This window comes from Carassius auratus, chromosome 38 (genome assembly GCF_003368295.1).
Source record: "Carassius auratus strain Wakin chromosome 38, ASM336829v1, whole genome shotgun sequence".
In the NCBI taxonomy this organism is placed as follows: Eukaryota; Metazoa; Chordata; class Actinopteri; order Cypriniformes; family Cyprinidae; genus Carassius; species Carassius auratus.
The window spans coordinates 1,129,457-1,152,624 of record NC_039280.1 but is presented as its reverse complement, the minus strand read 5'-3'; the positions used below and the strand labels follow the sequence as shown (position 1 = coordinate 1,152,624).

Sequence of the window (23,168 nt, the reverse complement as noted above, 5' to 3'; positions counted from 1 at the left end):
ACTTAAGGAGCTCAATAATTAAACACAGTTTGGAATTCATGTCCACAATATTTTTGTGTTGTCTTAATTTGATTAATAATTATTACACAAATAGTATTTTAAAATTATATTTAACAATTTACTCTTTAATTTACTATTAATTTATTCTTCATTTTTGTCTATTCTGTATTATTCCACCCTTGATATTACATATTCTTCTTGCTATTATTAACCTATTGTTGTTCAGTTATTTATTATGGTATTATTCATATTATACATAGAATTTTATAAATCTATTATATCACATACCGGTATGTTATTGTACCATTGTACTCGCTTTTCATATTCACTTTACTTTAAGTTGTACTACATATACTTTTTAATATAACATATCACATTACTATATTTCTACTGTGCACTGTATCAGTGATATGTTTATCTTCACTGGATCCATCCTCATCAGTTACATGTTATTATTTGTTGTGGAGTTCATCTGTAGGCTATAGTGCTAGCAAAATGAAAAGCAAACTCAAGTGTGACACTTTTTGATTTGTATTTACTTGTTTTATTAAATTTTTTCAACGATAGTAAATTATTAGTGTTTAAAGATGTATTATTTAGATTTTATCCCAGAATTCCAAAGGGAATGAGCTGTGTTCTGACCAGGCTTGGGAGGGTTACTTTAAAAATGTATTCCGTTACTAATTACTTCATAAAAAAAGTATTCAGTAACGTAATCCAAGTACCACAATAAGAAAGTAATGTAACTGATTACTTTTGGATTACTTCTGGATTACTTCAAGGTCAAATATATATATTTTTTAAAACAACAACATTTATTAATTAAGAATTTCACGGCCCTGAATTAATATATATGTAAAGGACTATACAGACATCTAGAGCATGGTATTGGTATTACAGATTATTTTGTTTTATTTTGAAGAAAATATAATAAGAAAGAATTTTAAGGAAATGTTTCTTCAACAGGAAAATAGAGAATGCAAATTCATTTTATTTTTCCAAGCAAATATAATAAGAACACAATTTTTTGATAATGGAAAATGTTTCTTCAAAAGGAAAATAGAGAATACAAATATATATTTTTGTATCTTTGCAAATATAAAACTAATTTTTAAAAGTACAAATGCTTCTTTAGGTTGGCTGTCGAATCGATGAAGAAAGTGTTTTCTTTGCTGGAAGGCACAGTTTGCTCTGTTCAACGTTGTTTGCAATTTCTTCTTTTTAAACAAAATAGCAGCGGAATTTCCATGAAATGAACGCGTTTTTGCAGCAGTGATTCAATCTGCGTCTGAGGAGATTGTAGACAGCTGTTATTTGCGCATGCTCCAGCGGGTGGCACACGTGACTCGTGAGTCGTTAATCAAGCTGCGCTTAATATAGGGTTATTATGCCAAAATACTGATTTATTTAGTTTTCAGTGAAACCATTGTAATCCTGAAAGTATTCCCCCTTTTTCAAAATGTAACTATAATCTGATTACTACGTTTTTTGACGTAATTGTAACGGATTACAGTTACTGGATTTTTGTATCCTGATTACGTAACGCCGTTACATGTGTTCCGTTACTCCCCAACCCTGGTTCTGACCGGAGACACAAGAAAGAGAGAAAAAAAGAAAGAGAAATGTTGGGATTGAACACAGAGAAAGCAATAAAACAACTACATATCATGTAATGTACGTTCCAATTACATTACATGAATATGTCACAGTTATACTAAATTAACAGATTTAAACCAACGAAACAAGTGAGATAAATGTGAGCTTTCAATTAATAATTTTCCAAACCTAACTAAAAAACTGGAGGCAAAGTTTTTTTAACTGCACGTAGATCACAAACCTCTGAAATCGGTTGATAAATGTGAATGTTATCGTGTTTTTATTCAGTAAAACCGCAGCTCACCCGTTTACTTTCATTTGTTTTAAGGCAGTCTTGCCCTCACGAACATGGCGGACGCGATGACGTATCGCGGCAACGGCTCAAAGCGGCCAATGAGGCGTCTAGGTATTTATATGTCTATGCTGACAACAGCTGTCTGAAAAATATATAAATTATCAGCTGTCTGGATGTTCATAAAAAACTTGTTGAACAGTATTTTAAAAATATTAGAACATATTTTTATTTTTGAATAACGTCAACAACAGCAATTATATATTCAAGGCTTTAATTGTTTGTTTTGTGTTTTTGTGCATATGCTGTTATGTCTAGAATTTTGTATTTTTGTATTTTTAATATTGCTAGCCTGTACATGAGCTTGAGACAGAGTCTTAATAATTATTTATAATTTCATGAGTTATGTCTTTTTTTTTTTTTTTTTTTTTTTTTTAAATACATTTTGGGCATTTTCGCCTGTATTATGAAGGACAGATCGGAGCTGACAGGAAGTCGGATAAGAATTGATCACGAGGCTGTCAGCGCCGAATAATTAATTATTATTTCTAATTTGCACTGTGTTATGTTTGGCTTGTCTTTCCAATCTTTCTTTTGGTCTGCAATTAATATTATGTGCTCATCTATTGTTTAAAAACACTTATTCCACGCACAGCCAGTAAAATAATAACTGAAAACGTTTTAGAGATGAACAGAAATGTTAATAACTGGTTACTTTTTTGTTATTGATTGATTTAAACCATGCTGCTATTTGTATGTATTTATTGTCACATTTTACCGTCATGTTGTGACAAATTTAATGTGTGTTTGTGTGTGTGTGTAAATGCGTTTTATCTATTTGTGAGCGTGTGTGTGTTTGTCAGTGTGTGTGTGTGTGTGTTTGTGTGTGTGTGTGTGTGTGTGTCAGTGTGCGTGTGTGTCAGTGTGTGTATGTTTGTGTGTGTGTGTGTGTGTGTGTGTGTGTGTGTAAAGACAGTGTTGCTCCAGCAGAGGGCGCAGCGCGGGTTCATTATTTTGATCATTAGCACTCGGAAGGTAAGAGGAGACTCTGTTCAATATCATTAGTTTTTATTAACATTAAACATTCACATTCCTGTCTAATGGCTTTATTTACACGCCTTCAGCTCGAGGCTGATCTGTATCGTTATATATCCGTGTTTTAATCGCTTCGTTTGCGCTGCTGAAGGGTTTTATCTGCTTTAGCTCGGTTAGCTGGACAGGCTAATAATGACCCTCGATCACGGACAGATTAATTATTATCTTTCCTACGAATGTCACGTTTTGATTTCATGTCACAATAGCAGAGCAGTTGTAATGAAACTGATGTTTTGATCTGATGCTTTGAGCTGTTTGTGTACAGAAGTTGTGTTGACAGCTAGCTAATCGAGCTAACAGCACTTGACAGGAGATTTATTCGTTGTTTTGATATTTTATATAATTAAAATCATAGAGTCTTACTGAATAAATGAATAAATAATGTACAGTTATGTGTATCCAGAATGAAAGCAGGCACAATTTTAGTTTGTTCTGCCATGATTTCTAATGTCTTAACAAAAATACATTTCTTGATTTAAAGCAGACGTGTGTGTGTGTGTGTGTGTGTGTGTGTGTGTGAGAGAGAGAAGCAGACTGTGATTAGTCTGTTTTATAGATCACATCTAAACTGTTGAAATTCTGCAGTAAAGAGAGTTAGCTCTGTTAACCCTTCATGAAATCAAATATCATTGTTTTAACCTGCAGTGATTGGCCATGTCTCTATATTTAACCTGTCATTTAAAGGTCAAAGGTCGTTCTCTGGATGTGTCCCAACCCTAGTTAGTCGGCCCCTACATAGGCAGCAGTTGTGGAGCTGATGGTCATGTTCTCAGTAGGTTCCTTCATCCTGATGCTTCTCGTGTTGGCAGCTCGCTGTGTTTCGAGACGCAGCCGTGTGTCATTCGAGAAGCTGATGATAGACTGTTGTGTTTCTCTAAATATATTCTGGCATGTGCCTCTAGAGATATGATTATATATTTATACTCTGCAGAGCTGCTCAAACTCTGATAGACGAGACGCGCATTGTGTTTGTGATCCTCTGTTCCTCACACACACACACACACACACACACACACACACACATACATCAGGCCTCTGCTAACATGAGCTGGAAATGTGTTCATCCTCAGCTCATCCGAGATCAGGAGGAGTGTGTGTCTTCATCAGGTTTAGAGAAATGTAGCACTGCATCAGTGTCTCATCAATGGATGCTCTGCAGTGAATGGGTGCCGTCAGAATGAGAGTCTGATAAAAACATCCCAATAATCCACAGCACTCCAGTCCATCAGTGAACATCTGGAGAAGACAAAACCTGAAACACATCCAGCATTAAGATGATTTTAACTCAAACACATAGAGTCTATAATCCAGAATAACACTTCCTCCAGTGAAAAAGTGTTCTGGTCTGAATCAGGAGAGAAATCTGCACAGATCAAGCAGCGTTTAAACAGATCTAAACTAATCTGTGAGAGACAACAGCAGATGCACTTTCTCACTGGAGGATGTGTTATTATGGATTATAGACTTTTATTATTTTATTATTATAGTATTTTAGCCAGACAATCTAACATCGAACACCATAATCATAACTTAAACTGGCTGATCAGGAACTAATGAATAAATGCATGACACGCTGATTTGAGCACAAGTAGAAAATAGAAAAGTTTGAGCTAGAAGGACATTAAAGTCAAGTCCGAGTTCATTCTATTGTGTCAGTAGTTCTCTGTGTCGGTGAGGGATGTAATGATTCACTCAACTCATGATTCGATTTAAATCACAAATTTGATTTCACTTTTTGATTTCTCATGTTTTTACAAAATGAGATTGAAGTAATTACAGTAAATGAGATGGTGTCCTTTTATTTGACTACTGCTGCATGTTTCTTTGTGAAATTGAAATATAACTAAACTATTGTAGAGACTTCTATTAATGAATGAACACTTTAAATGAAAAGTAACGTCATGAACTTCAGAAAGCGACTCTGTTTTAAACTGATGAGAACAAAGTTCTGTTGCATCTGTTTCACCTGAAGTAATGGCAGACGTCAGAATACTAGCTCTGGTTCCATTCATTCGATAAAGATTTTTGTGAATAAAGTGCAAGTTGTTAACAAGGGAGTCAGGGTTCATTTCAAGGCATAGATGTCTAATTATAACAATTAATAATTCCCTTCCCATTAAGAAATATTAGCAATGATATTGGCAAAATAACTTGCTTTATAGTACTTTACAGCTTTTTGATATATTTGATCAGACTCTTCCTCAGCATTTGTAGGGAAATATGCAGTTTGTCTTTGCTCCACTTTCTTTCTTGCTCTTCTACATTCCTGTCATAGGGCTCTAGTGTGTTCATTCAAATACGGGTGGACATTGGTTCTTTTTTCTTTTGTTTTATATAGAGCAATACATTCCATGATGTAAGAGCAGACAGAGTTGAAAGTTGAATTGAATTCTACTGGATTCTCAGAGGGGAGCAGGTGTGGCAATATAGGCCTGTAAAAACTCTGATTTCGTGAAAAGAGAAATAATATGAGAATATGTAACAGACAATGAAGAAGCTCCACATATACTTGGAAGATTTACATTAAATATTACAATGATCTAAAAAAACAATTATTCATGACATCAAGTTTCTGTCTGCATGTCAGTAGTTCTCTCTGATTGGTCGTTCTCTCTCTCTGTGTGTCAGTAGTTCTCTCTGATTGGTCGTTCCCTCTCTCTGTGTCGGTAGTTCTCTCTGATTGGTCGTTCTCTCTCTGTGTGTCAGTAGTTCTCTCTGATTGGTCATTCCCTCTCTGTGTGTTAGTAGTTCTCTCTGATTGGTCGTTCTGTCTCTCTGTGTGTCAGTAGTTCTCCTTGATTGGTCGTTCCGTCTCTGTGTGTCAGTAGTTCTCTCTGATTGGATGTTCTGTCTCTCTGTGTCAGTAGTTCTCTCTGATTGGTCATTCCCTCTCTGTGTGTCAGTAGTTCTCTCTGATTGGTCGTTCTCTCTCTGTGTGTCAGTAGTTCTCCCTGATTGGTCGTTCCGTCTCTGTGTGTCAGCTGTTCTCTCTGATTGGATGTTCTGTCTCTCTGTGTCAGTAGTTCTCTCTGATTGGTTATTACCTCTCTTTTGTGTCAGTAGTTCTCTCTGATTGGTTGTTCACTCTTTGTGTGTCAGTAGTTCTCTCTGATTGGATGTTCTGTCTCTCTGTGTCAGTAGTTCTCTCTGATTGGTTATTACCTCTCTTTTGTGTCAGTAGTTATCTCCGATTGGTCGTTCTCTCTCTCTGTGTCAGTAGTTCTCTCTGATTGGTCGTTCTCTCTCTGTGTGTCGTTAGTTCTCTCTGATTGGTCGTTCCCTCTCTGTGTGTCAGTAGTTCTCTCTGATTGGTCGTTCCCTCTCTGTGTGTCAGTAGTTCTCTCTGATTGGTCGTTCCGTCTCTGTGTCAGTAGTTCTCTCTGATTGGCCGTTCCCTCTCTGTGTGTCAGTAGGTCTCTCTGATTGGTCGTTCCCTCTCTGTGTGTCAGTAGTTCTCTCTGATTGGTCGTTCTGTCTTTCTGTGTCAGTAGTTCTCTCTGATTGGATGTTCTGTCTCTCTGTGTCAGTAGTTCTCTCTGATTGGTTATTACCTCTCTTTTGTGTCAGTAGTTATCTCTGATTGGTCGTTCTCTCTCTCTGTGTCAGTAGTTCTCTCTGATTGGTTATTCCCTCTCTTTTGTGTCAGTAGTTCTCTCTGATTGGTCGTTCTGTCTCTGTGTCAGTAGTTCTCTCTGATTGGTCGTTCTCTCTCTGTGTCGGTAGTTCTCTCTGATTGGTCGTTCCCTCTCTGTGTGTCGGTAGTTCTCTCTGATTGGTCGTTCCCTCTCTGTGTGTCGGTAGTTCTCTCTGATTGGTCGTTCCCTCTCTGTGTGTCGTTAGTTCTCTCTGATTGGTCGTTCCCTCTCTGTGTGTCAGTAGTTCTCTCTGATTGGTCGTTCCCTCTCTGTGTGTCAGTAGTTCTCTCTGATTGGTCGTTCCGTCTCTGTGTCAGTAGTTCTCTCTGATTGGTCGTTCCCTCTCTGTGTGTCAGTAGTTCTCTCTGATTGGTCGTTCCCTCTCTGTGTGTCAGTAGTTCTCTCTGATTGGTCGTTCCCTCTCTGTGTGTCAGTAGTTCTCTCTGATTGGTCGTACCCTCTCTTGTGTGTCAGTAGTTCTCTCTGATTGGTCGTTCTGTCTTTCTGTGTCAGTAGTTCTCTCTGATTGGATGTTCTGTCTCTCTGTGTCAGTAGTTCTCTCTGATTGGTTATTACCTCTCTTTTGTGTCAGTAGTTATCTCCGATTGGTCGTTCTCTCTCTCTGTGTCAGTAGTTCTCTCTGATTGGTTATTCCCTCTCTTTTGTGTCAGTAGTTCTCTCTGATTGGTCGTTCTGTCTCTGTGTCAGTAGTTCTCTCTGATTGGTCGTTCCCTCTCTGTGTGTCGGTAGTTCTCTCTGATTGGTCGTTCCCTCTCTGTGTGTCGTTAGTTCTCTCTGATTGGTCGTTCCCTCTCTGTGTGTCAGTAGTTCTCTCTGATTGGTCGTTCCCTCTCTGTGTGTCAGTAGTTCTCTCTGATTGGTCGTTCCGTCTCTGTGTCAGTAGTTCTCTCTGATTGGTCGTTCCCTCTCTGTGTGTCAGTAGTTCTCTCTGATTGGTCGTTCCCTCTCTGTGTGTCAGTAGTTCTCTCTGATTGGTCGTTCCCTCTCTGTGTGTCAGTAGTTCTCTCTGATTGGTCGTACCCTCTCTTGTGTGTCAGTAGTTCTCTCTGATTGGTCGTTCCCTCTCTTGTGTGTCAGTAGTTCCCTCTGATTGGTCGTTCCCTCTCTGTGTGTCAGTAGTTCTCTTTGATTGGTTATTACCTCTCTTTTGTGTCAGTAGTTATCTCCGATTGGTCGTTCTCTCTCTTTTGTGTCAGTAGTTCTCTCTGATTAAATTTTCTGTCTCTCTTTGTCAGTAGTTCTCTCTGATTGGTCATTCCCTCTCTCTGTGTGTCAGTAGTTCTCTCTGATTGGTCGTTCCGTCTCTGTGTGTCAGTAGTTCTCTCTGATTGGATTTTCTGTCTCTCTTTGTCAGTAGTTCTCTCTGATTGGTTATTACCTCTCTGTGTCAGTAGTTCTCTCCGATTGGTCATTCCCTCTCTCTGTGTGTCAGTAGTTCTCTTTGATTGGATTTTCTGTCTCTCTTTGTCAGTAGTTCTCTCTGATTGGTTATTACCTCTCTCTGTGTGTCAGTAGTTCTCTCTGATTGGTCGTTCCGTCTCTGTGTGTCAGTAGTTCTCTCTGATTGTATTTTCTGTCTCTCTTTGTCAGTAGTTCTCTCTGATTGGTTATTACCTCTCTCTGTGTGTCAGTAGTTCTCTCTGATTGGTCGTTCTCTCTCTCTCTGTGTGTCAGTAGTTCTCTCTGATTGGATTTTCTGTCTCTCTTTGTCAGTAGTTCTCTCTGATTGGTCATTCCGTCTCTGTGTGTCAGTAGTTCTGTTTGATTGGATTTTCTGTCTCTCTTTGTCAGTAGTTCTCTCTGATTGGTTATTACTTCTCTCTGTGTGTCAGTAGTTCTCTCCGATTGGTCATTCCCTCTCTCTGTGTGTCAGTAGTTCTCTCTGATTGGTCATTCTCTCTCTCTGTGTGTCAGTAGTTCTCTCTGATTGGTCATTCTCTCTCTCTGTGTGTCAGTAGTTCTCTCTGATTGGTCATTCTCTCTCTTGTGTGTCAGTAGTTCTCTCTGATGGGTCGTTCTCTCTGTGTGTCAGTGTTTGTCTCTAACAGCTGCTCCTCCTCCTCAGCTGTGATGTCTGCTCAGGCGTGATGGTTTAGTGCAGCGGTCAGCCGTGGCCGAGCGTGGGATGTTACGCTGGACGGTGCACCTGGAGGGCGGCCCGCGGAGGGTCAACCATGCGGCGGTGGCAGTCGGACACAAGGTCTATTCCTTCGGAGGATACTGCTCTGGAGAAGACTACGAGACTCTGAGACAGATCGATGTGCACGTCTTCAACACGGGTTAGTTTGCTTAACCGCCCTTAACCAGCTGCTGCAAACCTGCATGTAAATGTGAGGTGAACTGATGCTCCGATTCAAACGAGCTCCACACAACAGTCAAATTCAGATGAAAATCATCTGCTTTATGGAGGATATACACACAGATTAATATACTGATGACGAATGAAAGAAAAACAATATCAGCTGTTTCTAATGTTAGTTTTCTGGATTATACTGTATTAGGTTGAATGTGCCATAACTAGTTTGATGACATTATCAACTTTTCATGTTCTGATTAATTGCTAATGCTTTTATCACTTTATATGGTATTATCATGTTGAAACGTAGTTGCAATTTTTTTTCATCCAAATACAATATAACAGTTTTTTTTTTTATATATTTCTCAGTTTACAATATAAAAACAATTTTTTAATTCTACATTACATAGCATCAGAGTATACAAACATGAAAATATATTCATATGAATGGATATTAAGTTATACAGGCATGAGTCAAAGGGTTCATATCAGGTCCAAAAAATGGGTTCTGTTTTTCAAACTGTATGTTAAATATTCTATATGCAGTTTTGTTGTTCATGAAATTTTTAAAATAATTCAATTGTTGGAGGATGTTCCTTTTTCCAGTTTTTTAGAATAAATTTATTAGATATACTAGAGATCAGACTTTAATGCAGTGTAAGTCTGTTTGGATGAAAGCGTCTGTTGAATGAATGTGTGTGTGTGTGTGTGTGTGTGTGTGTGTTCTCTCAGTGTCTCTGCGCTGGACGAAGCTGCCGCCGGTGCGGACCGGAGGACGGGAACACGCTCGGGAAGTGCCCTACATGCGTTACGGACACACGGCCGTGCTGGTGGACGAGACGGTGCTGATCTGGGGCGGGAGGAACGACACCGAGGGCGCCTGTAACGTCCTGTACGCCTTCGATGTCTGTAGGTGTCTGACAGAACGAATGCCCTCAGGTTTACCTTCATGTTTTAAGCCTTGTGTGCGGGAAATCCTTCACCTGACCCAGCCAAACATGGCCTGCACTTTAAAAATGCTTGTGAATCCCTTATTATGCTATATTATCACTAGATCTTACATTCAGTCTTTTATCAGCTTGTTTTTGGTCAGTCACCACAGGTTTTGTGATTATTTTTTAAGCTGATGCTCCACAGTTTGAGTGAACATTGCCAAATGCTTTTTTTTACTCAAAAACTGAGGAGCATCAGCTTAAAAAATAAGCACAAAACCTGTGGTGACTGACAGAAAAAAGGTTGATAAAAATACTGGGCCTAATTGTAAGATTTGGTGATAATATGTGACCCTGCAGTACAAAACCAATCATCAGTAGCACCGGTATATAAATATATCATAAATATATAAACATTTAATGCTTGATTAGTAATATGCATTGCTAAGAACTTCATTTGAACAACTTTAAAGATGATTTTCTCAATATTTAGATTTTTTTGATCCCTCAGTTTCCAGATTTTCCAATAGTTGTTTCCCGAAGCGTCTCGGAGACACAGTTCTTCTGGATGGAGTCTGTCTCAGTGTGTTCTGTTTCTTCATGTGACTCACACAGACTGATGAGGATCAGATCAAACATCTCACTGCATTATTACAGTTAACTGAGATTCCCTACTGACACACTACAACAAAAGATGGAAATAACTGACTTCAGACCAGTTTAGCTGCTGATAATACTAGTGTTCAGATCAGTTTGGTCCCCACTATATCTCTAAAGCATTTATTTATTGAATGTTTTGATATTTGGACATAATCAGTGTTTTATTAATTAATTCCAGGACACTAAGGGGGCTTTACACCTGCCTCATTTAGTTCGGTTGAATCGTACCAGAGTTCGTTTCCCCCTTTGGTGCGGTTGGTTTGGGCAGGTGTGAAAGCAGCGATCACACTCGGGTGCGCACCAAAAGCGGTCCAAACAAGCGTACTGAGACCTGCTTGAAAGCGAACTCTGGTGCGGTTCGTTTGTGGTGAGAACGTGATCCGACCTCGAACAGACCCAACTGCAAAAAGTACTGACCATTTTTGGACTAAACCAGCTGCCGTAGTCAGCTGCGCTGTGCATTATGGGATGAGGAAGTGTTTGTTGACAGTTTGCACTTTAGCATCAGCTCGTGGACAACCTTGGAGTAGTGAGGAGGTGTGGAGCCTCATAGAAATGATCAGATGACCATGAGCATGTCAGAGTTAAGGAGAAGTAATGCACACCTCCGCTTGAAGTTACGAGCGATGTCCTCTCGCCGTTTGCACTGCATTAGAATATTGTTTTCAAGCCGCATCCGCGCTTCATTATAGAAATGAATTTTATGCATATTGTGGTGTATACAGACAATAGATTATGGCCAGGGACAAAACCAGCCGGCGCAGTCGTCTCTCCATAGTTGTGTTGTCTCAGTGTTGTTTGCTGGCTTTTTCTCTTATGCTGGAATTTTCCCGCACGTAAATTCTGACCAATCGAAGAGCAGTTAGGAAATACGTCATGGCCAATGAGTGATGTGGATGTTGTCATGTGACTGCATTTTGGTTCGTTTGGTTTGGTTCGGACCAAAGCAATCAGTGTGGTGTGAAAAGGAACCTTAAAAGCTGAAAAATGCTAAAATGTATAATTATTTGCCCTTGGTTCGGACCAAATGAACCGAACTAGAGATGTGAAAGCACCCTAAAGCTGACCTCATGAAGTGAACCATGTTCAGTTTATTCTTCTCACCACAAACATGATTTTGATCTAAATTGAGGTCCCCACGGGTAAACAAGCTAATAAATTACACAGAATGAAGTTTCTTGAAAATCTAAAAATGCAGAAAGTTTCCTGTGAGGGTTAGGGTTAGGTGTAGGGTTGGTGTAGGGCGATAGAAAATACGGTCTGTACAGTATAAAAACCATTACACCTATGGAGAGTCCCCACAAGGATAGCTGACCAGACATGTGTGTGTGTGTGTCTCTGTGTGTGTGTGTGTGTCTCTGTGTGTGTGTGTCTGTGTGTGTGTGTCTCTGTGTGTGTCTCTGTGTGTGTGTGTCTGTGTGTGTGTCTCTGTGTGTGTGTGTGTGTGTGTGTGTGTGTCCTCAGGTCAGCACCGCTGGTTCACTCCTAAGATCTCCGGGTCAGTCCCAGGAGCCAGAGATGGACACTCGGCCTGTGTTCTGGGGAAGGCCATGTACATCTTCGGAGGATACGAGCAGCTGGTGTGTAGCTGTGGCGATGGAGTGATTATAATCAGCTAAAGAGTGTGTGATGAAGAGTCTGACTGTGTGTGTGTTCTCAGGCCGACTGCTTCTCCAACGAGATTCACAAGCTGGACACCAGCAGCATGTGCTGGTCACTAGTGAGCACCCGGGTGAGTGTGAGTCCCTTATTAGACAGATGCATCATGACATCATCACTGTGCTGCAGCAGAGCATCATGGGATATAAGGTCTGCCTTATGCAAACAAATACAAAAATGCAAAAACATCTTAAAATTGTGTTTTTGCCAGCTGCAGCAGAGCCGTTTTCTGTGTGTTTTGGTGAATAAATATACATTTAGATTTCTTTCACTTCCAATCACATAACTTCACTGCTGACCAGGCATTACCTGAGGTTTTAGCTCAGATGAGGGGTATTAGATGGTCGTATAATTCACTGTTTAAGAAGGGATCTGTGTATTGAGACGCAGCTGGTGTGTGTGTGTGTGTGTGTGTGTGGTCTTCTGTCACTAGATGGCGTCATAGAGTTTCTTCAGGCCCTGATCTGTGTCTGTAGAGCAGCATATAGTGGACTGTGATTCTCCTTCACTGTAATGACAGCAGACAGCAGTGTGTGTGAGAGAGAGAGAGTGTGTGTGTTCAGTGCCGCATCAGTGTGTGTATCTGAGGTGTGTGTGTTGGTCTCTCAGGGCACTGCGGCTCGATGGAGAGACTTCCACTCTGCTACTATCATCGGCACCAAGATGTTTGTGTTTGGAGGAAGAGCGGATCGATTCGGTCCTTTCCACTCCAACAACGAGATCTACTGCAATAAAATCAAGATCTTTGACACGGAGACCAACTGCTGGTTAAACACACCGTCTACACAGCTGCTGCCCGAGGGACGCCGGAGCCATTCTGCCTGTGAGCAACACACACACACACACACACTCACGCACTCTCAAACACACTCACACTCACACACTCACGCACTCTCACACACACATACACTCACACACACACACACTCACACTCACGCACACACTCGAACACACGCACTCACACACTCGAACACACAGACACACGCACACATGCACGCACACACTCACACACTCACACACACATGCACACACACACACACACACACTCACGCACACACTCACGCACTCTCAAACACACACACACTCACACTCACACACTCACGCACTCTCAAACACACACACACTCACACTCACACACTCACGCACTCTCAAACACACACACACTCACACTCACACACTCACGCACTCTCAAACACACACACACTCACACACTCACACACTCACGCACGCACACACACACACACACACACGCACACACACACACACACACGCACACTCACACACACGCACTCACACACTCGAACACACAGGCACACAGACACGCACACACTCACGCACACACTCACACACTTACACACACGCACTCACACACACACACACACACACACACACACACACACACACACACACACACACACAGACAGACAGACAGACAGAGATACACATACACACACACACACACACACACAGACAGACAGTCAGAGATACACACACACTGAGACAGACTGACAGAGATACACACACATACACAAACACACTCTCTCACACACAGACACACACACACACACACACACACACACAGACAGACAGACAGAGATACACACACATAGACACACTCACACACCTACACACACACACACACACACGAAACTGTGTATATGTGTTGTTTATCTCTGATTTCCTCTGTTTCTCTCTGAAGTTGCCTATAATGGAGAGTTGTATATATTCGGAGGTTATAATGCTCGTCTGGACCGACACTTCAATGACCTCTGGAAGTTCAATCCAGGTGACTCTGTTCAGTCTCAGCTGTTCATTACTCGTACGTTTGTCTCATTTCAGTCAATTAGGACCCGAGCACCGATGCTGTCTTCTTCTCCTAAATGATTTGTGTTTGAGGTCCTAAACATCCAAAACATGGATGTTCCAAAACTCATGAAACGTAGCACACACACGTCAGAAACGTGCATCTGATGTGGGTTTCAGAAGTGGCAGAACGGCTCAGTAGCGCCACCTGTACACATTCAACAGAGGGCGTCTCCAGCTACGTTTAACATACATGTAGGAAAATGGGTACACACGTGTAACACACCATTACCTACCAAAAAGTCTCTTGGTACAAAATCCAAAACCCAACAGGAAGTCAGTTATTTTGAATTTCTTGTATGATTTTTGTGCAGTTTTTGCCATTTCCAAGCCTCATTCTTTGACGACCTCCACCTACACATCTAATTTGGTGAGGTTTAGCATAAGGCCTTAGTGACATTAAACAGTGAAGCTGTAGAGTTTTCATCAAAGGGCGTGACCCTGGCGGTCTGACAAACTTTGTTTCGCCATGAAACAGGAGGTTGCTGGAACTCAGGCAAGAAATGTCTGATCTGCCCCAAACTTCACATGTTTAATAAGAGTCCTGGTCTGAAGACATCTACATGCCATTCATTCAGTTATAATCACAGCGCCCCCAGCTGGCAGCAGGAAGTTTGGCACATTTGAATGACTTGGACATATTCCTGCTATGTTTGCCACTTTAAATGCATATTGCCCACTGTTCACTGTTTCCCAGGAGCCACCGGTGCGAGGGCCTTTCATCGCTGCTTGCAGCTTTAATGATAGTAATGTCCTGATCAGAGTCTGTGTGTTTGAGTTCATTCAGCAGTTTGAGCAGATGCTGATGCTGTTCATCTTCTAGCTCTGACGTCTGTGTTCTTGTGTTCAGAGGCGTTCTCCTGGAAGAAGGTGGAGCCCAAGGGCAAAGGCCCGTGTCCCAGACGCAGACAGTGCTGCTGCATGGTGGGAGATCGCATCATCCTCTTCGGAGGAACCAGGTGAGGAAACAAACATGCACAGGTGATGCACAGGTGACGCACAGACTTCTGGTGCTGAGCTGCAGATCAGTCTGAATATAGAGACGCAGGATAAAAAGTCAAAATTCTAGAAAAACAATGTGACAGTGTGAGAAAACTTGGGGTCATTATTGATTCATGGCTTCACTTTGATAAACAGATTAACTCAGGGATCAGACTCAGACGACGTCACGTCTGCAGCTAGACATCGCTCCGGTGCTGCACTCTCTTCACTGGTTACCAGTCAAGTTTAGGATTGATTTCAAGATTTTACTGGTTGTTTTTAAAGCTTTACATAATTTGTCTCCAAACTATATTTTCAATCTTATAGAGCCCTACATTTCAGTTAGGTCTTTAAGATCGACGAATCAAACTGTTGCTAGTTACTCCTCGGTCCAGACAGAAGTCAAAAGGTGATTGTGCTTTCTCAGTAGCAGACCCTAAACTGTGGAACAATCTCCCTCTTTATATTCGACAAGCTCCATCACTGGAGGTCTTTAGGTCTCAGCTGAAGACTTATCGGTTTAGCTTGGCTTTTTAAGTAGTTCTTGTTTAATTCTGTACTTGTAAATTTGTATGTCTACTTTGTTTTTATTTTACACTTCACAGCACTTCTCCAGGTTTTATAAAATCCTTTCAGAACTCGTCGTGCCGCTTCGGCCGCTCGTCTGTGCGCCGCTAGTCCAGAGATTTGGGACGGGCGCCGGATGTAAACAGGAGCGTGACAGATTGGCATGCTGGGACAACAGCTTGAGACACCTCTGTTCTGTTCTGTTTGTGATTGAGGATTTATTTGAGCGTTGTTTGTGCGCTTGTCTCACTGCGGCACTCTGCTTTCATGGCATTCTGGCTTTATTATCCAGTCATGATGTCACTTCCTCTATGATGTCTTAAGCCACATCAGATGCGGATCAGCGGCTCTTCAAGTTCATGTCTGTCTTTCATGGTAACGCGACCTTGGCTGATGAATGCTCTGATGCTGGTCTTATGTAAAGCTGTGCGTGTGTGGCGTGTGGGAGAAGAGCTTGATGTTATTGTGTGAATGAAAGTGTTCAGAAAGGACAGATCCTCTATAGAATGCAGGCGAAACAAGCCTGTGCTTTAAGATGAAAGTAGCCGTGATAAAAGAACTGAATCCTTCCGCTTCATGAGTGTGTTTCAGTCAGAAACCATTTTCTCTGACATCTCTCTTTTGATTGGTTACTCAGAGATCTGGTAGTTTCTGATTGGTCCCCAGACTTTAATCTTAGCTGACTTTACTCTCGACGATAGTTGTGACCTCATCAACAGGATCAGCCATATATTAGATATATTAGTTCAGGTCTTTTAAAGCATTGAATGTTATTGTAACTTGTGCGTGTGTGTGCCTCCTGTGGTGTGTGTTTGTACACGGCTCTAGTCAGTCGTACAGATTTCAGCTCAATTCGTCGCTGGCTAGCGAAACGCACTTAAGACGATCTGCAGACGCTCTTACGCATCTCAGCAACATGTGAAAGAGGATCCCAAAGTGATCCATCGATTCTGAGCTATCTGTCACATTGAGATTGTCTCCATTGCTCCCCGTGAGTCTCTGTGAATCTCAAGTGTGATGAAACGCCTGTATTATAATTCTCCATAATGAATGTGTGACTGACGTTTAGCTGTCCATCAATCGGCCGCTTCACACTGTGCTTAATCCGGATCTCACTCCTATTTTGAGTGTTTAATCCAGGAATATCTCATTAATAGATGGTATGTTGTTAGTATTGGAAACCAATCTTCATCTGAAACCTATTTAAAGTCTGGTGTTCCCCAGGGCTCGATTCTTGGTCCAGTACTGTTTTCCCTTTATATGCTTCCTCTAGGATCTATTTTTAACACACATAGGGTCTCTTTTCGTCTGTATGCAGATGACACACAAGTCTACATCCCCTTGAAGCACGATTACAAGCAGGGCTCTAAAGTATTTTTTAGATTGTCTGGATGAACTATAACTTTGGCTTGTAAGTAATTTCTTAACCCAAACATCTGTAGTTTTCTCAGTTCCCTTGTTTACAGCAGAGAGATAAGGGCTTTTCTCTGATAATTTGTGCTGATTGTTGTTCTCACACCGGCAGATATCAGCTTGTTTCTGGTGTCTATGTTTAACCCAGACTCCATTAGCATCTCTCAGACATTATTAACTGCTGTCTGAGATCCAGACCTGAGACTCTGATACAGATTCAATCTCATGATCACGCTATAGGGTCTTATTTGGCACTCAGTGAGGTTATTGGCTCTTTAGCTCTGCAGTGATGTTTTCTACCATTGAGGCGTTAGGGTTAGGTCTTAATGTGCCTGTGCTCCGCAGATGAGCCACTCCACAGGAAGTCATAGCGCATGATGAGTTCCTAACCAACATCTGTCAGGGAATGAGTTCAGCTCAATCAGCAGCTCATACTGCTCTGTTCTCTAAAACAATAGAACTGAGAATATAGAAATAAATGAGTCGTCATCATGGAGTTATCTTGTGTTTCAGTCCGTGTCCGGAGCAGGGGATGGGAGACGAGTTTAACCTCATGGACCACTCGGACCTGTACATCCTGGACTTCAGTGAGTCTGACCGCCTCTCAGTGTGATGTCACGGCCTCATTATCATAACGAGTGCTTCTTCTCATTAGCTGAAGAGTTCACATCATGTGGCCCTTACATTACAGAAGCTAAAATAAAAATGTTTAATTTTTTCCCAAATTTTGTTCAATATTTTTCTGGTCTCCATTTTAACGGTTAAATTACATTTTAGTAATCAAAAAGCATGTACTCATTTGGAATTATGAAACTTACACAGTTTACAACAATTTATTAAACATGAAACAAAAATGTGGAACTTTTGAAATACTTTTTATTTTTCTGAAACTTTGTGGATTCCGTTTTAATGGTTTTATTCAGTTTAATTGATGTATAATAAAAAATCATGTCTAATCTATGGTAAAGGGTTAACCTAACCCTAACTTTAAGAACTTAATAGTTTATTACAGTAGTTATGAGGTTTACACGCAGTGCTTCAGCATTCACACACTCGTCCGTATCGGTTGATGCTGTGCACAGCTCTACTCTTCATCTGTTCGTCCAGCATGTGCCTAACTCTGTCAGACTGTGTGTTTCACGGTAATGATGTTGTGATGCGGTGGATCCTCTCTCTGTCTGAAGACGCAGCGCAGGACTCATCCGCTCCTGACACACTGAAGCTCACTCTCATGATCTGTAGCTAGCAGTGACTACTGTGTGTGTGCTTCTGTGTTAGGTCCTAATCTGAAGACTTTATGCAAACTAGCAGTTATTCAGTACAGTCTGGAGCAGTCGGGCCTCCCTCATGACATCAGGTGAGAGTCAGAGCCTCCACACACACACACACACACACACACACACACACACACACACACACACACACACACACACACACACACACACACACACACACACACACACACACACACACTCTGTGACGGCTCCTGCTGTGTGTTCTCCGTGGTCTGTTGCTCTGATGAGTGTGTGTGTGTGTGTGTGTGTGTGTGTTCTTCAGGTGGGAGCTGACCGCTATGACCACTAACAGTAACATCAGTCGGCCCATCTTCTCCTCTCACGGCTGACAGCTGAACCTGACAGACTCCCGCTCCACAGATGATCCACTTCCACCCGTTCGGATGCGGACTGCAGATTCTGAACACGATTGCTGCCGAGGAGAAACCGATCGTCTCAATCTTAAATCAGTCCAGTTATTCATCAGTGTTCCTGTGTTTTAATGAAGTTTTGGAGTGAGATGAAGATCATTTATCCTGTAATCTGTAATTGCTCTGCTTGTGTTCAGATCGCTCCGTCGGGTTTAAATACAAGACTTTGGTTGTGGTTCCACATGTGCTTTTACACATCGCCCGCAGAGATGATCTTCAGAGAAGACTGGACTGGTTTTCTGTTCCTCAGTGCTTCTGACAATAAACCTGACTCCACAACCAATAGAAACAGAAATAATCTTCTGCATGCGTGCGTTCTGTCATACTGCGATCGCTGACAGACGGTCTTAGATCTCACAGAGCTGGGAGAAGCAAATGATGTTGAAAAGTTTTCAGAAAAGGTTTGAATGTTTTCTCATTTACTCACAGAAGAATCAACACCCATCAAATCCTCTGCTGTTTCTGGGCCACTTTCTCCAGATTCACCTCTTTCACAGTCGGGCTTTCCAGACACGTCTTAAACATCAGATCCATTGCTGCTGTTTCCTAACACCTCTTTCTGTTTCATCTGAATCTTTCCTGTTCTACAGAATATTGAAGTTGAGAGGTTATTGATTCTGATGGTGCCAAATCTCCAGGTGAAGCTCTCACAGACGTCATGTAATCTCCATGCTGCTTTCATGAGCTAACAGACACAAGCTACGAGAGGAACAAACTATTCTTTCAGTTCTGATTGGCCATTTACTTCTCTAGTGTAAATGCTGGATTCAGAGTCTTTGTTTTAATCATGTTCGGCTCTCGATGTGTGAAGGAACGTTAGGAAACATCTCTGAGCCTCAAGTGTGATTCCTGGCTGGTGGATGAATCTTTTTCCACGAGTTACGTTATAAACGGGTTTTTAGTGGGATCTTGAATTTCCTAAACAATAAAACTGATGATAATTTTGCTTATTGTCTGCTTAACTGTGCAGTGTGAAGTGTTGGAACGTGTGTGTGTGTGTGTGTGATATAAAGAGCACATTGAGAATTGTTTTTCTGTAACGCCACCAATTTAAACACAGTTTTGAGAAGATGTGATTAAATAAAAAATATTTTTAAATGAACTTTTAATTCTCCAGAATGAAACATTTCTTTATTAATCTTTATTAATTAGTTTAGCTTTTATGCAATATTAATCTGATACTTTAGTGTATTACACAGATGCTCATTATGTACAATGCATTCTATTCATCTTCACTAATAATAGTAAACAAAATCAAAATGCTTAATAATATTCAAACATCTCTTGTTAAATCTGAACTTGGTTGTGTGTTTTAATGCATTATCGGGTTTATGCTGTGGTTGCATGAGATCATGTGACCCAAGAGCCCAAAACTAGTCATGAGGGTCATTTTAAAATAGAGATGTATGATTGAAGCTGAATATATTCTCCACGTCTCTTGAGCTCTGGAGGCTCCAGCAGCATCTTCACCAATGAAGCGTGATGGATTCGGCGGATCCCTCGGTGGACGTCACCTCAGTGGGCTTCTACTGAGCAAAGGTTGTGAAGCTGAAGGTGAAGTGCTGGAGGATCTGCGGCGGGACGAGACAGCTGTCGGGCTCGTGTTCACATCTCATGACGACATCACCGCTCTCTCCTCCAGACACAAACAGAGCTTTGACCTCCAGCGCTGCTCTGCTCAAACACAAGCCACTGTGATGGGTTCTGCTGACCTCTGACCTCTAACCCTGATGTCAGGTCTCATGTTCAGCGCTTCTGCTCCTCGGTTAGTGAGCGATCAGACGTGTGTTCTGTGCAGTGATGATGAAGATCTTGAGCATCAGTGATGGAGCCAGACGGGGTCCACCCAAGTAATAAACACAATACTATTTCATTTCCTTTGTTTAATCACAATGATAAATAAAATATATGTGACATTTAAAAATAAATACATATATAAATATATATTGACTGATGTTTCATAGACGTTCAGTTGTTATGCTTTCAGATTTCTTGCCATTTGTATGCATGGAATTTCACAGTATTTTTCTCCTAAAGTCCTTCACTACTTTAAACTCTATAATTGACTCAGGCCTCTTTTTTTCCCTGCTGAGGGACCCTTGCTGTACAGCGAGGCGCAGCGGGCAGAGATCGGGACACTGGCCAGCAGCTTCGACACCTACAGCAGGACAGGACCCGATCCGGCCCCGGGGCCCTCTGCTGGAGCAGACTGTCATTGACTGCATCCTCACAGACTGCAGCCGGGGCCGGGGCCCGATGGAGCCACTCCCTGTGTGTACGCCGCTCACACACTTTGACCATCAGCCCTGCCGAACTCAAGGCCTTGACCCACACTAGTGACCAGTGTCCGGCAGCATCCCAGGGGGGAAACAGTACACTTCCATACTGTACTTACAGTGCTCTATTCTCACACACTCATTTTGTACTTAATGTGGCAAAGTAGATAATCTCCCTCCCCTGGTACTTAGAAACGGCCTATCAGGGCTCAGTCATTGCTTTATAAAGGCTGTGATTAGGCTACCTGGGATGCGTCATTGTTGGCCCCGCCCATCCGGTACGTGTGCGCTCCCGCCTAACAAAGGTATGTTTGTAGCTGGTCTGGCTAATGCTGCAATGAGCTCTTGGACATCGGCTAACTATATTAATTTATTGTAGCTGGAGTCGCCTTTTTGCAGCTTGAATAGCCAATTATTCCTGGCTTCGCTGTGGTTTTTAGGCTGTTTTTGCCAACTGGTTAGACTGATTTCATTCAAGTAATCTTCTGAGACTTGTGCTGTGAGCAACTGTATGAGGTGTGTGTAACGCTGTAGTCAATACCTGGTATGTATAGATACACATGTATATGCATTTCTTTTTAATGAACACTTGATTGTGTTTTAAATTTAACTAATGGGTTGTTTTTAGTAGGACAAAGTTTTGGGAACGTCCGTCTGTTTGCGGGTGGGGAAGATCGCCTCCTGCATAATAGCAGATTAAAGACGGCGTTGCTGTTTTGCTGTTTAATTAAGTTTTGTTGTGCTCGTATCATTGTATGGTTTTTGGTTATTGTTTGTTTTCGTTACAATTGATTTTTGTTTGATTTTTGATTTTGTAGTGATTGTTAACTTTTGCTTTAAATATATATTTCTTTCCTTTTCATTTCAGTTTTCTTTAAGTGACCATTGTTCATTTTTTACATTTTTGTTGTGTGTTTTGGTAATTGTTTCAGTCAATCAGGCTTTAGATTAATTTCGTTTTGTACATTTGAGTAATTTGTGTTCTTTGTGTTTTAGGCCCCTGAGTCGGGTGGCTAGCTGTCCTAGTATCCTGGTGGTGTTTGGAGCACGGAGTGTGGATTGTCATTTGTAGTCACTCACCTCACTGTGTTTGTGTGTGTGTGCTTTACGAATAGCCACTTTTGCAGCTAGCCTACCCTGCTAGGGGTAAGCCTTCGTAAAACTGTATGCCTGGTCGAATCATATCTTTGCCTGATCTTTTAAAAGGTGTATTTTCTACTTTGTGAATTTAATAAATATTTTATACGCTAGTGCCTCTGTCTCTGCCTCCTATGGTAACGAACCTGTGGGTCTAAATTCCATTAAGTATTTAGTTCCCCTCACTTTAGAGGGGTGGCGTAGTCGGTAGTTATATCATAATTAATTAACTTCAAGTTGCCACATTAATATACTAAAAACTATTCTTTAGTGCTTAAGATACACATATATCATCTAAGTGTGCTATTTTGGGACACCATGAATATGAACTAAAACACAAGTACAAAATTAGTGTGCAAAAATACAGCAATTTAACTATATTATGGAAGTGCACTTTTTTAACCTTGGACTAGTTAGTTCAAGTGATAATATTACTTTTGCAGTAACTAGTAGTTTAACTAATTACTGTTGCCAGAAAGTTAGAAGTAATAATATTACTATTGAAAAGACTATCTAGAAATGAGTAATATATTACATATTTTGAGTAACTAGCCCCACACTGTTAGTAATGACATACTGGAGATCTGATGAGGAACCGCTTTCTCCTTGGTTTTCCAGATTTGTAGAACATTCCAGCAAACAGACGTTCTGTTTTTATGGATGAATGTAATGTTGTGTGAAAGTTTCTCATGTGGCATCACTGAAACTCTATGGAATTACATTTAGTTCAATAATAATGAACGTAACGTTTCGTTTGTTGTTTTGTCACAAACCTCTCGTGGGGGCGGGGTTAACAGTGATCTACTCTGATTGGATAGTGAGCTTTTGATTGACAGGTGCTCTCTGACCGGGAAGTACAGACGTCACTCAGTGGCACGCGCCGCGCATATTGGAAAGCTCTCGCGGTGATTAAGGGGTCGTTCACATATCGCGCCTAAAAACGCGTGGAAAACGCTTGGCACGACACTTTCTCCTCTTTTCCAAAGCGCTCGGGCAGTTGCGCCCCTGGGGCGTCTGTCGTTGCTAAGCAACCATGACGC

At 41.3% G+C, this 23,168-nt stretch overlaps 1 protein-coding gene across 2 annotated transcripts; it reads left to right on the top strand.

Annotated features, from left to right (window-relative positions):
* The first annotated feature begins 2,789 nt into the window (after nucleotides 1-2,789).
* On the top strand, nucleotides 2,790-19,677 carry LOC113056599 (kelch domain-containing protein 3). Of its 2 annotated transcripts, none has more exons than XM_026223359.1 (11): nucleotides 2,790-2,923; nucleotides 8,705-8,918; nucleotides 9,668-9,844; nucleotides 11,992-12,107; nucleotides 12,188-12,259; nucleotides 12,796-13,009; nucleotides 13,886-13,972; nucleotides 14,900-15,008; nucleotides 17,524-17,597; nucleotides 18,289-18,367; nucleotides 18,568-19,677. In XM_026223359.1, exons 2-11 carry the CDS (start codon nucleotides 8,765-8,767, stop codon nucleotides 18,632-18,634), a joined length of 1,149 nt encoding a protein of 382 aa, XP_026079144.1. In that variant the 5' UTR covers nucleotides 2,790-2,923; nucleotides 8,705-8,764; the 3' UTR covers nucleotides 18,635-19,677. The 2 variants fall into 2 exon arrangements, with proteins under 2 accessions (XP_026079144.1, XP_026079145.1); XM_026223360.1 differs by having other exon boundaries at nucleotides 2,830-2,923; nucleotides 8,672-8,918.
* Nucleotides 19,678-23,168: the final 3,491 nt, after the last annotated feature.

Coding starts and splice junctions, on each gene's coding strand:
- LOC113056599 (XM_026223359.1), top strand. CDS start 8,765: ATGTTACGCTGGACGGTGCACCTGGAGGGCGGCCCGCGGAGGGTCAAC. Junction 12,260..12,795: donor GGTCACTAGTGAGCACCCGG/GTGAGTGTGAGT, acceptor TTGGTCTCTCAG/GGCACTGCGGCTCGATGGAG. Junction 17,598..18,288: donor CCTGTACATCCTGGACTTCA/GTGAGTCTGACC, acceptor CTTCTGTGTTAG/GTCCTAATCTGAAGACTTTA.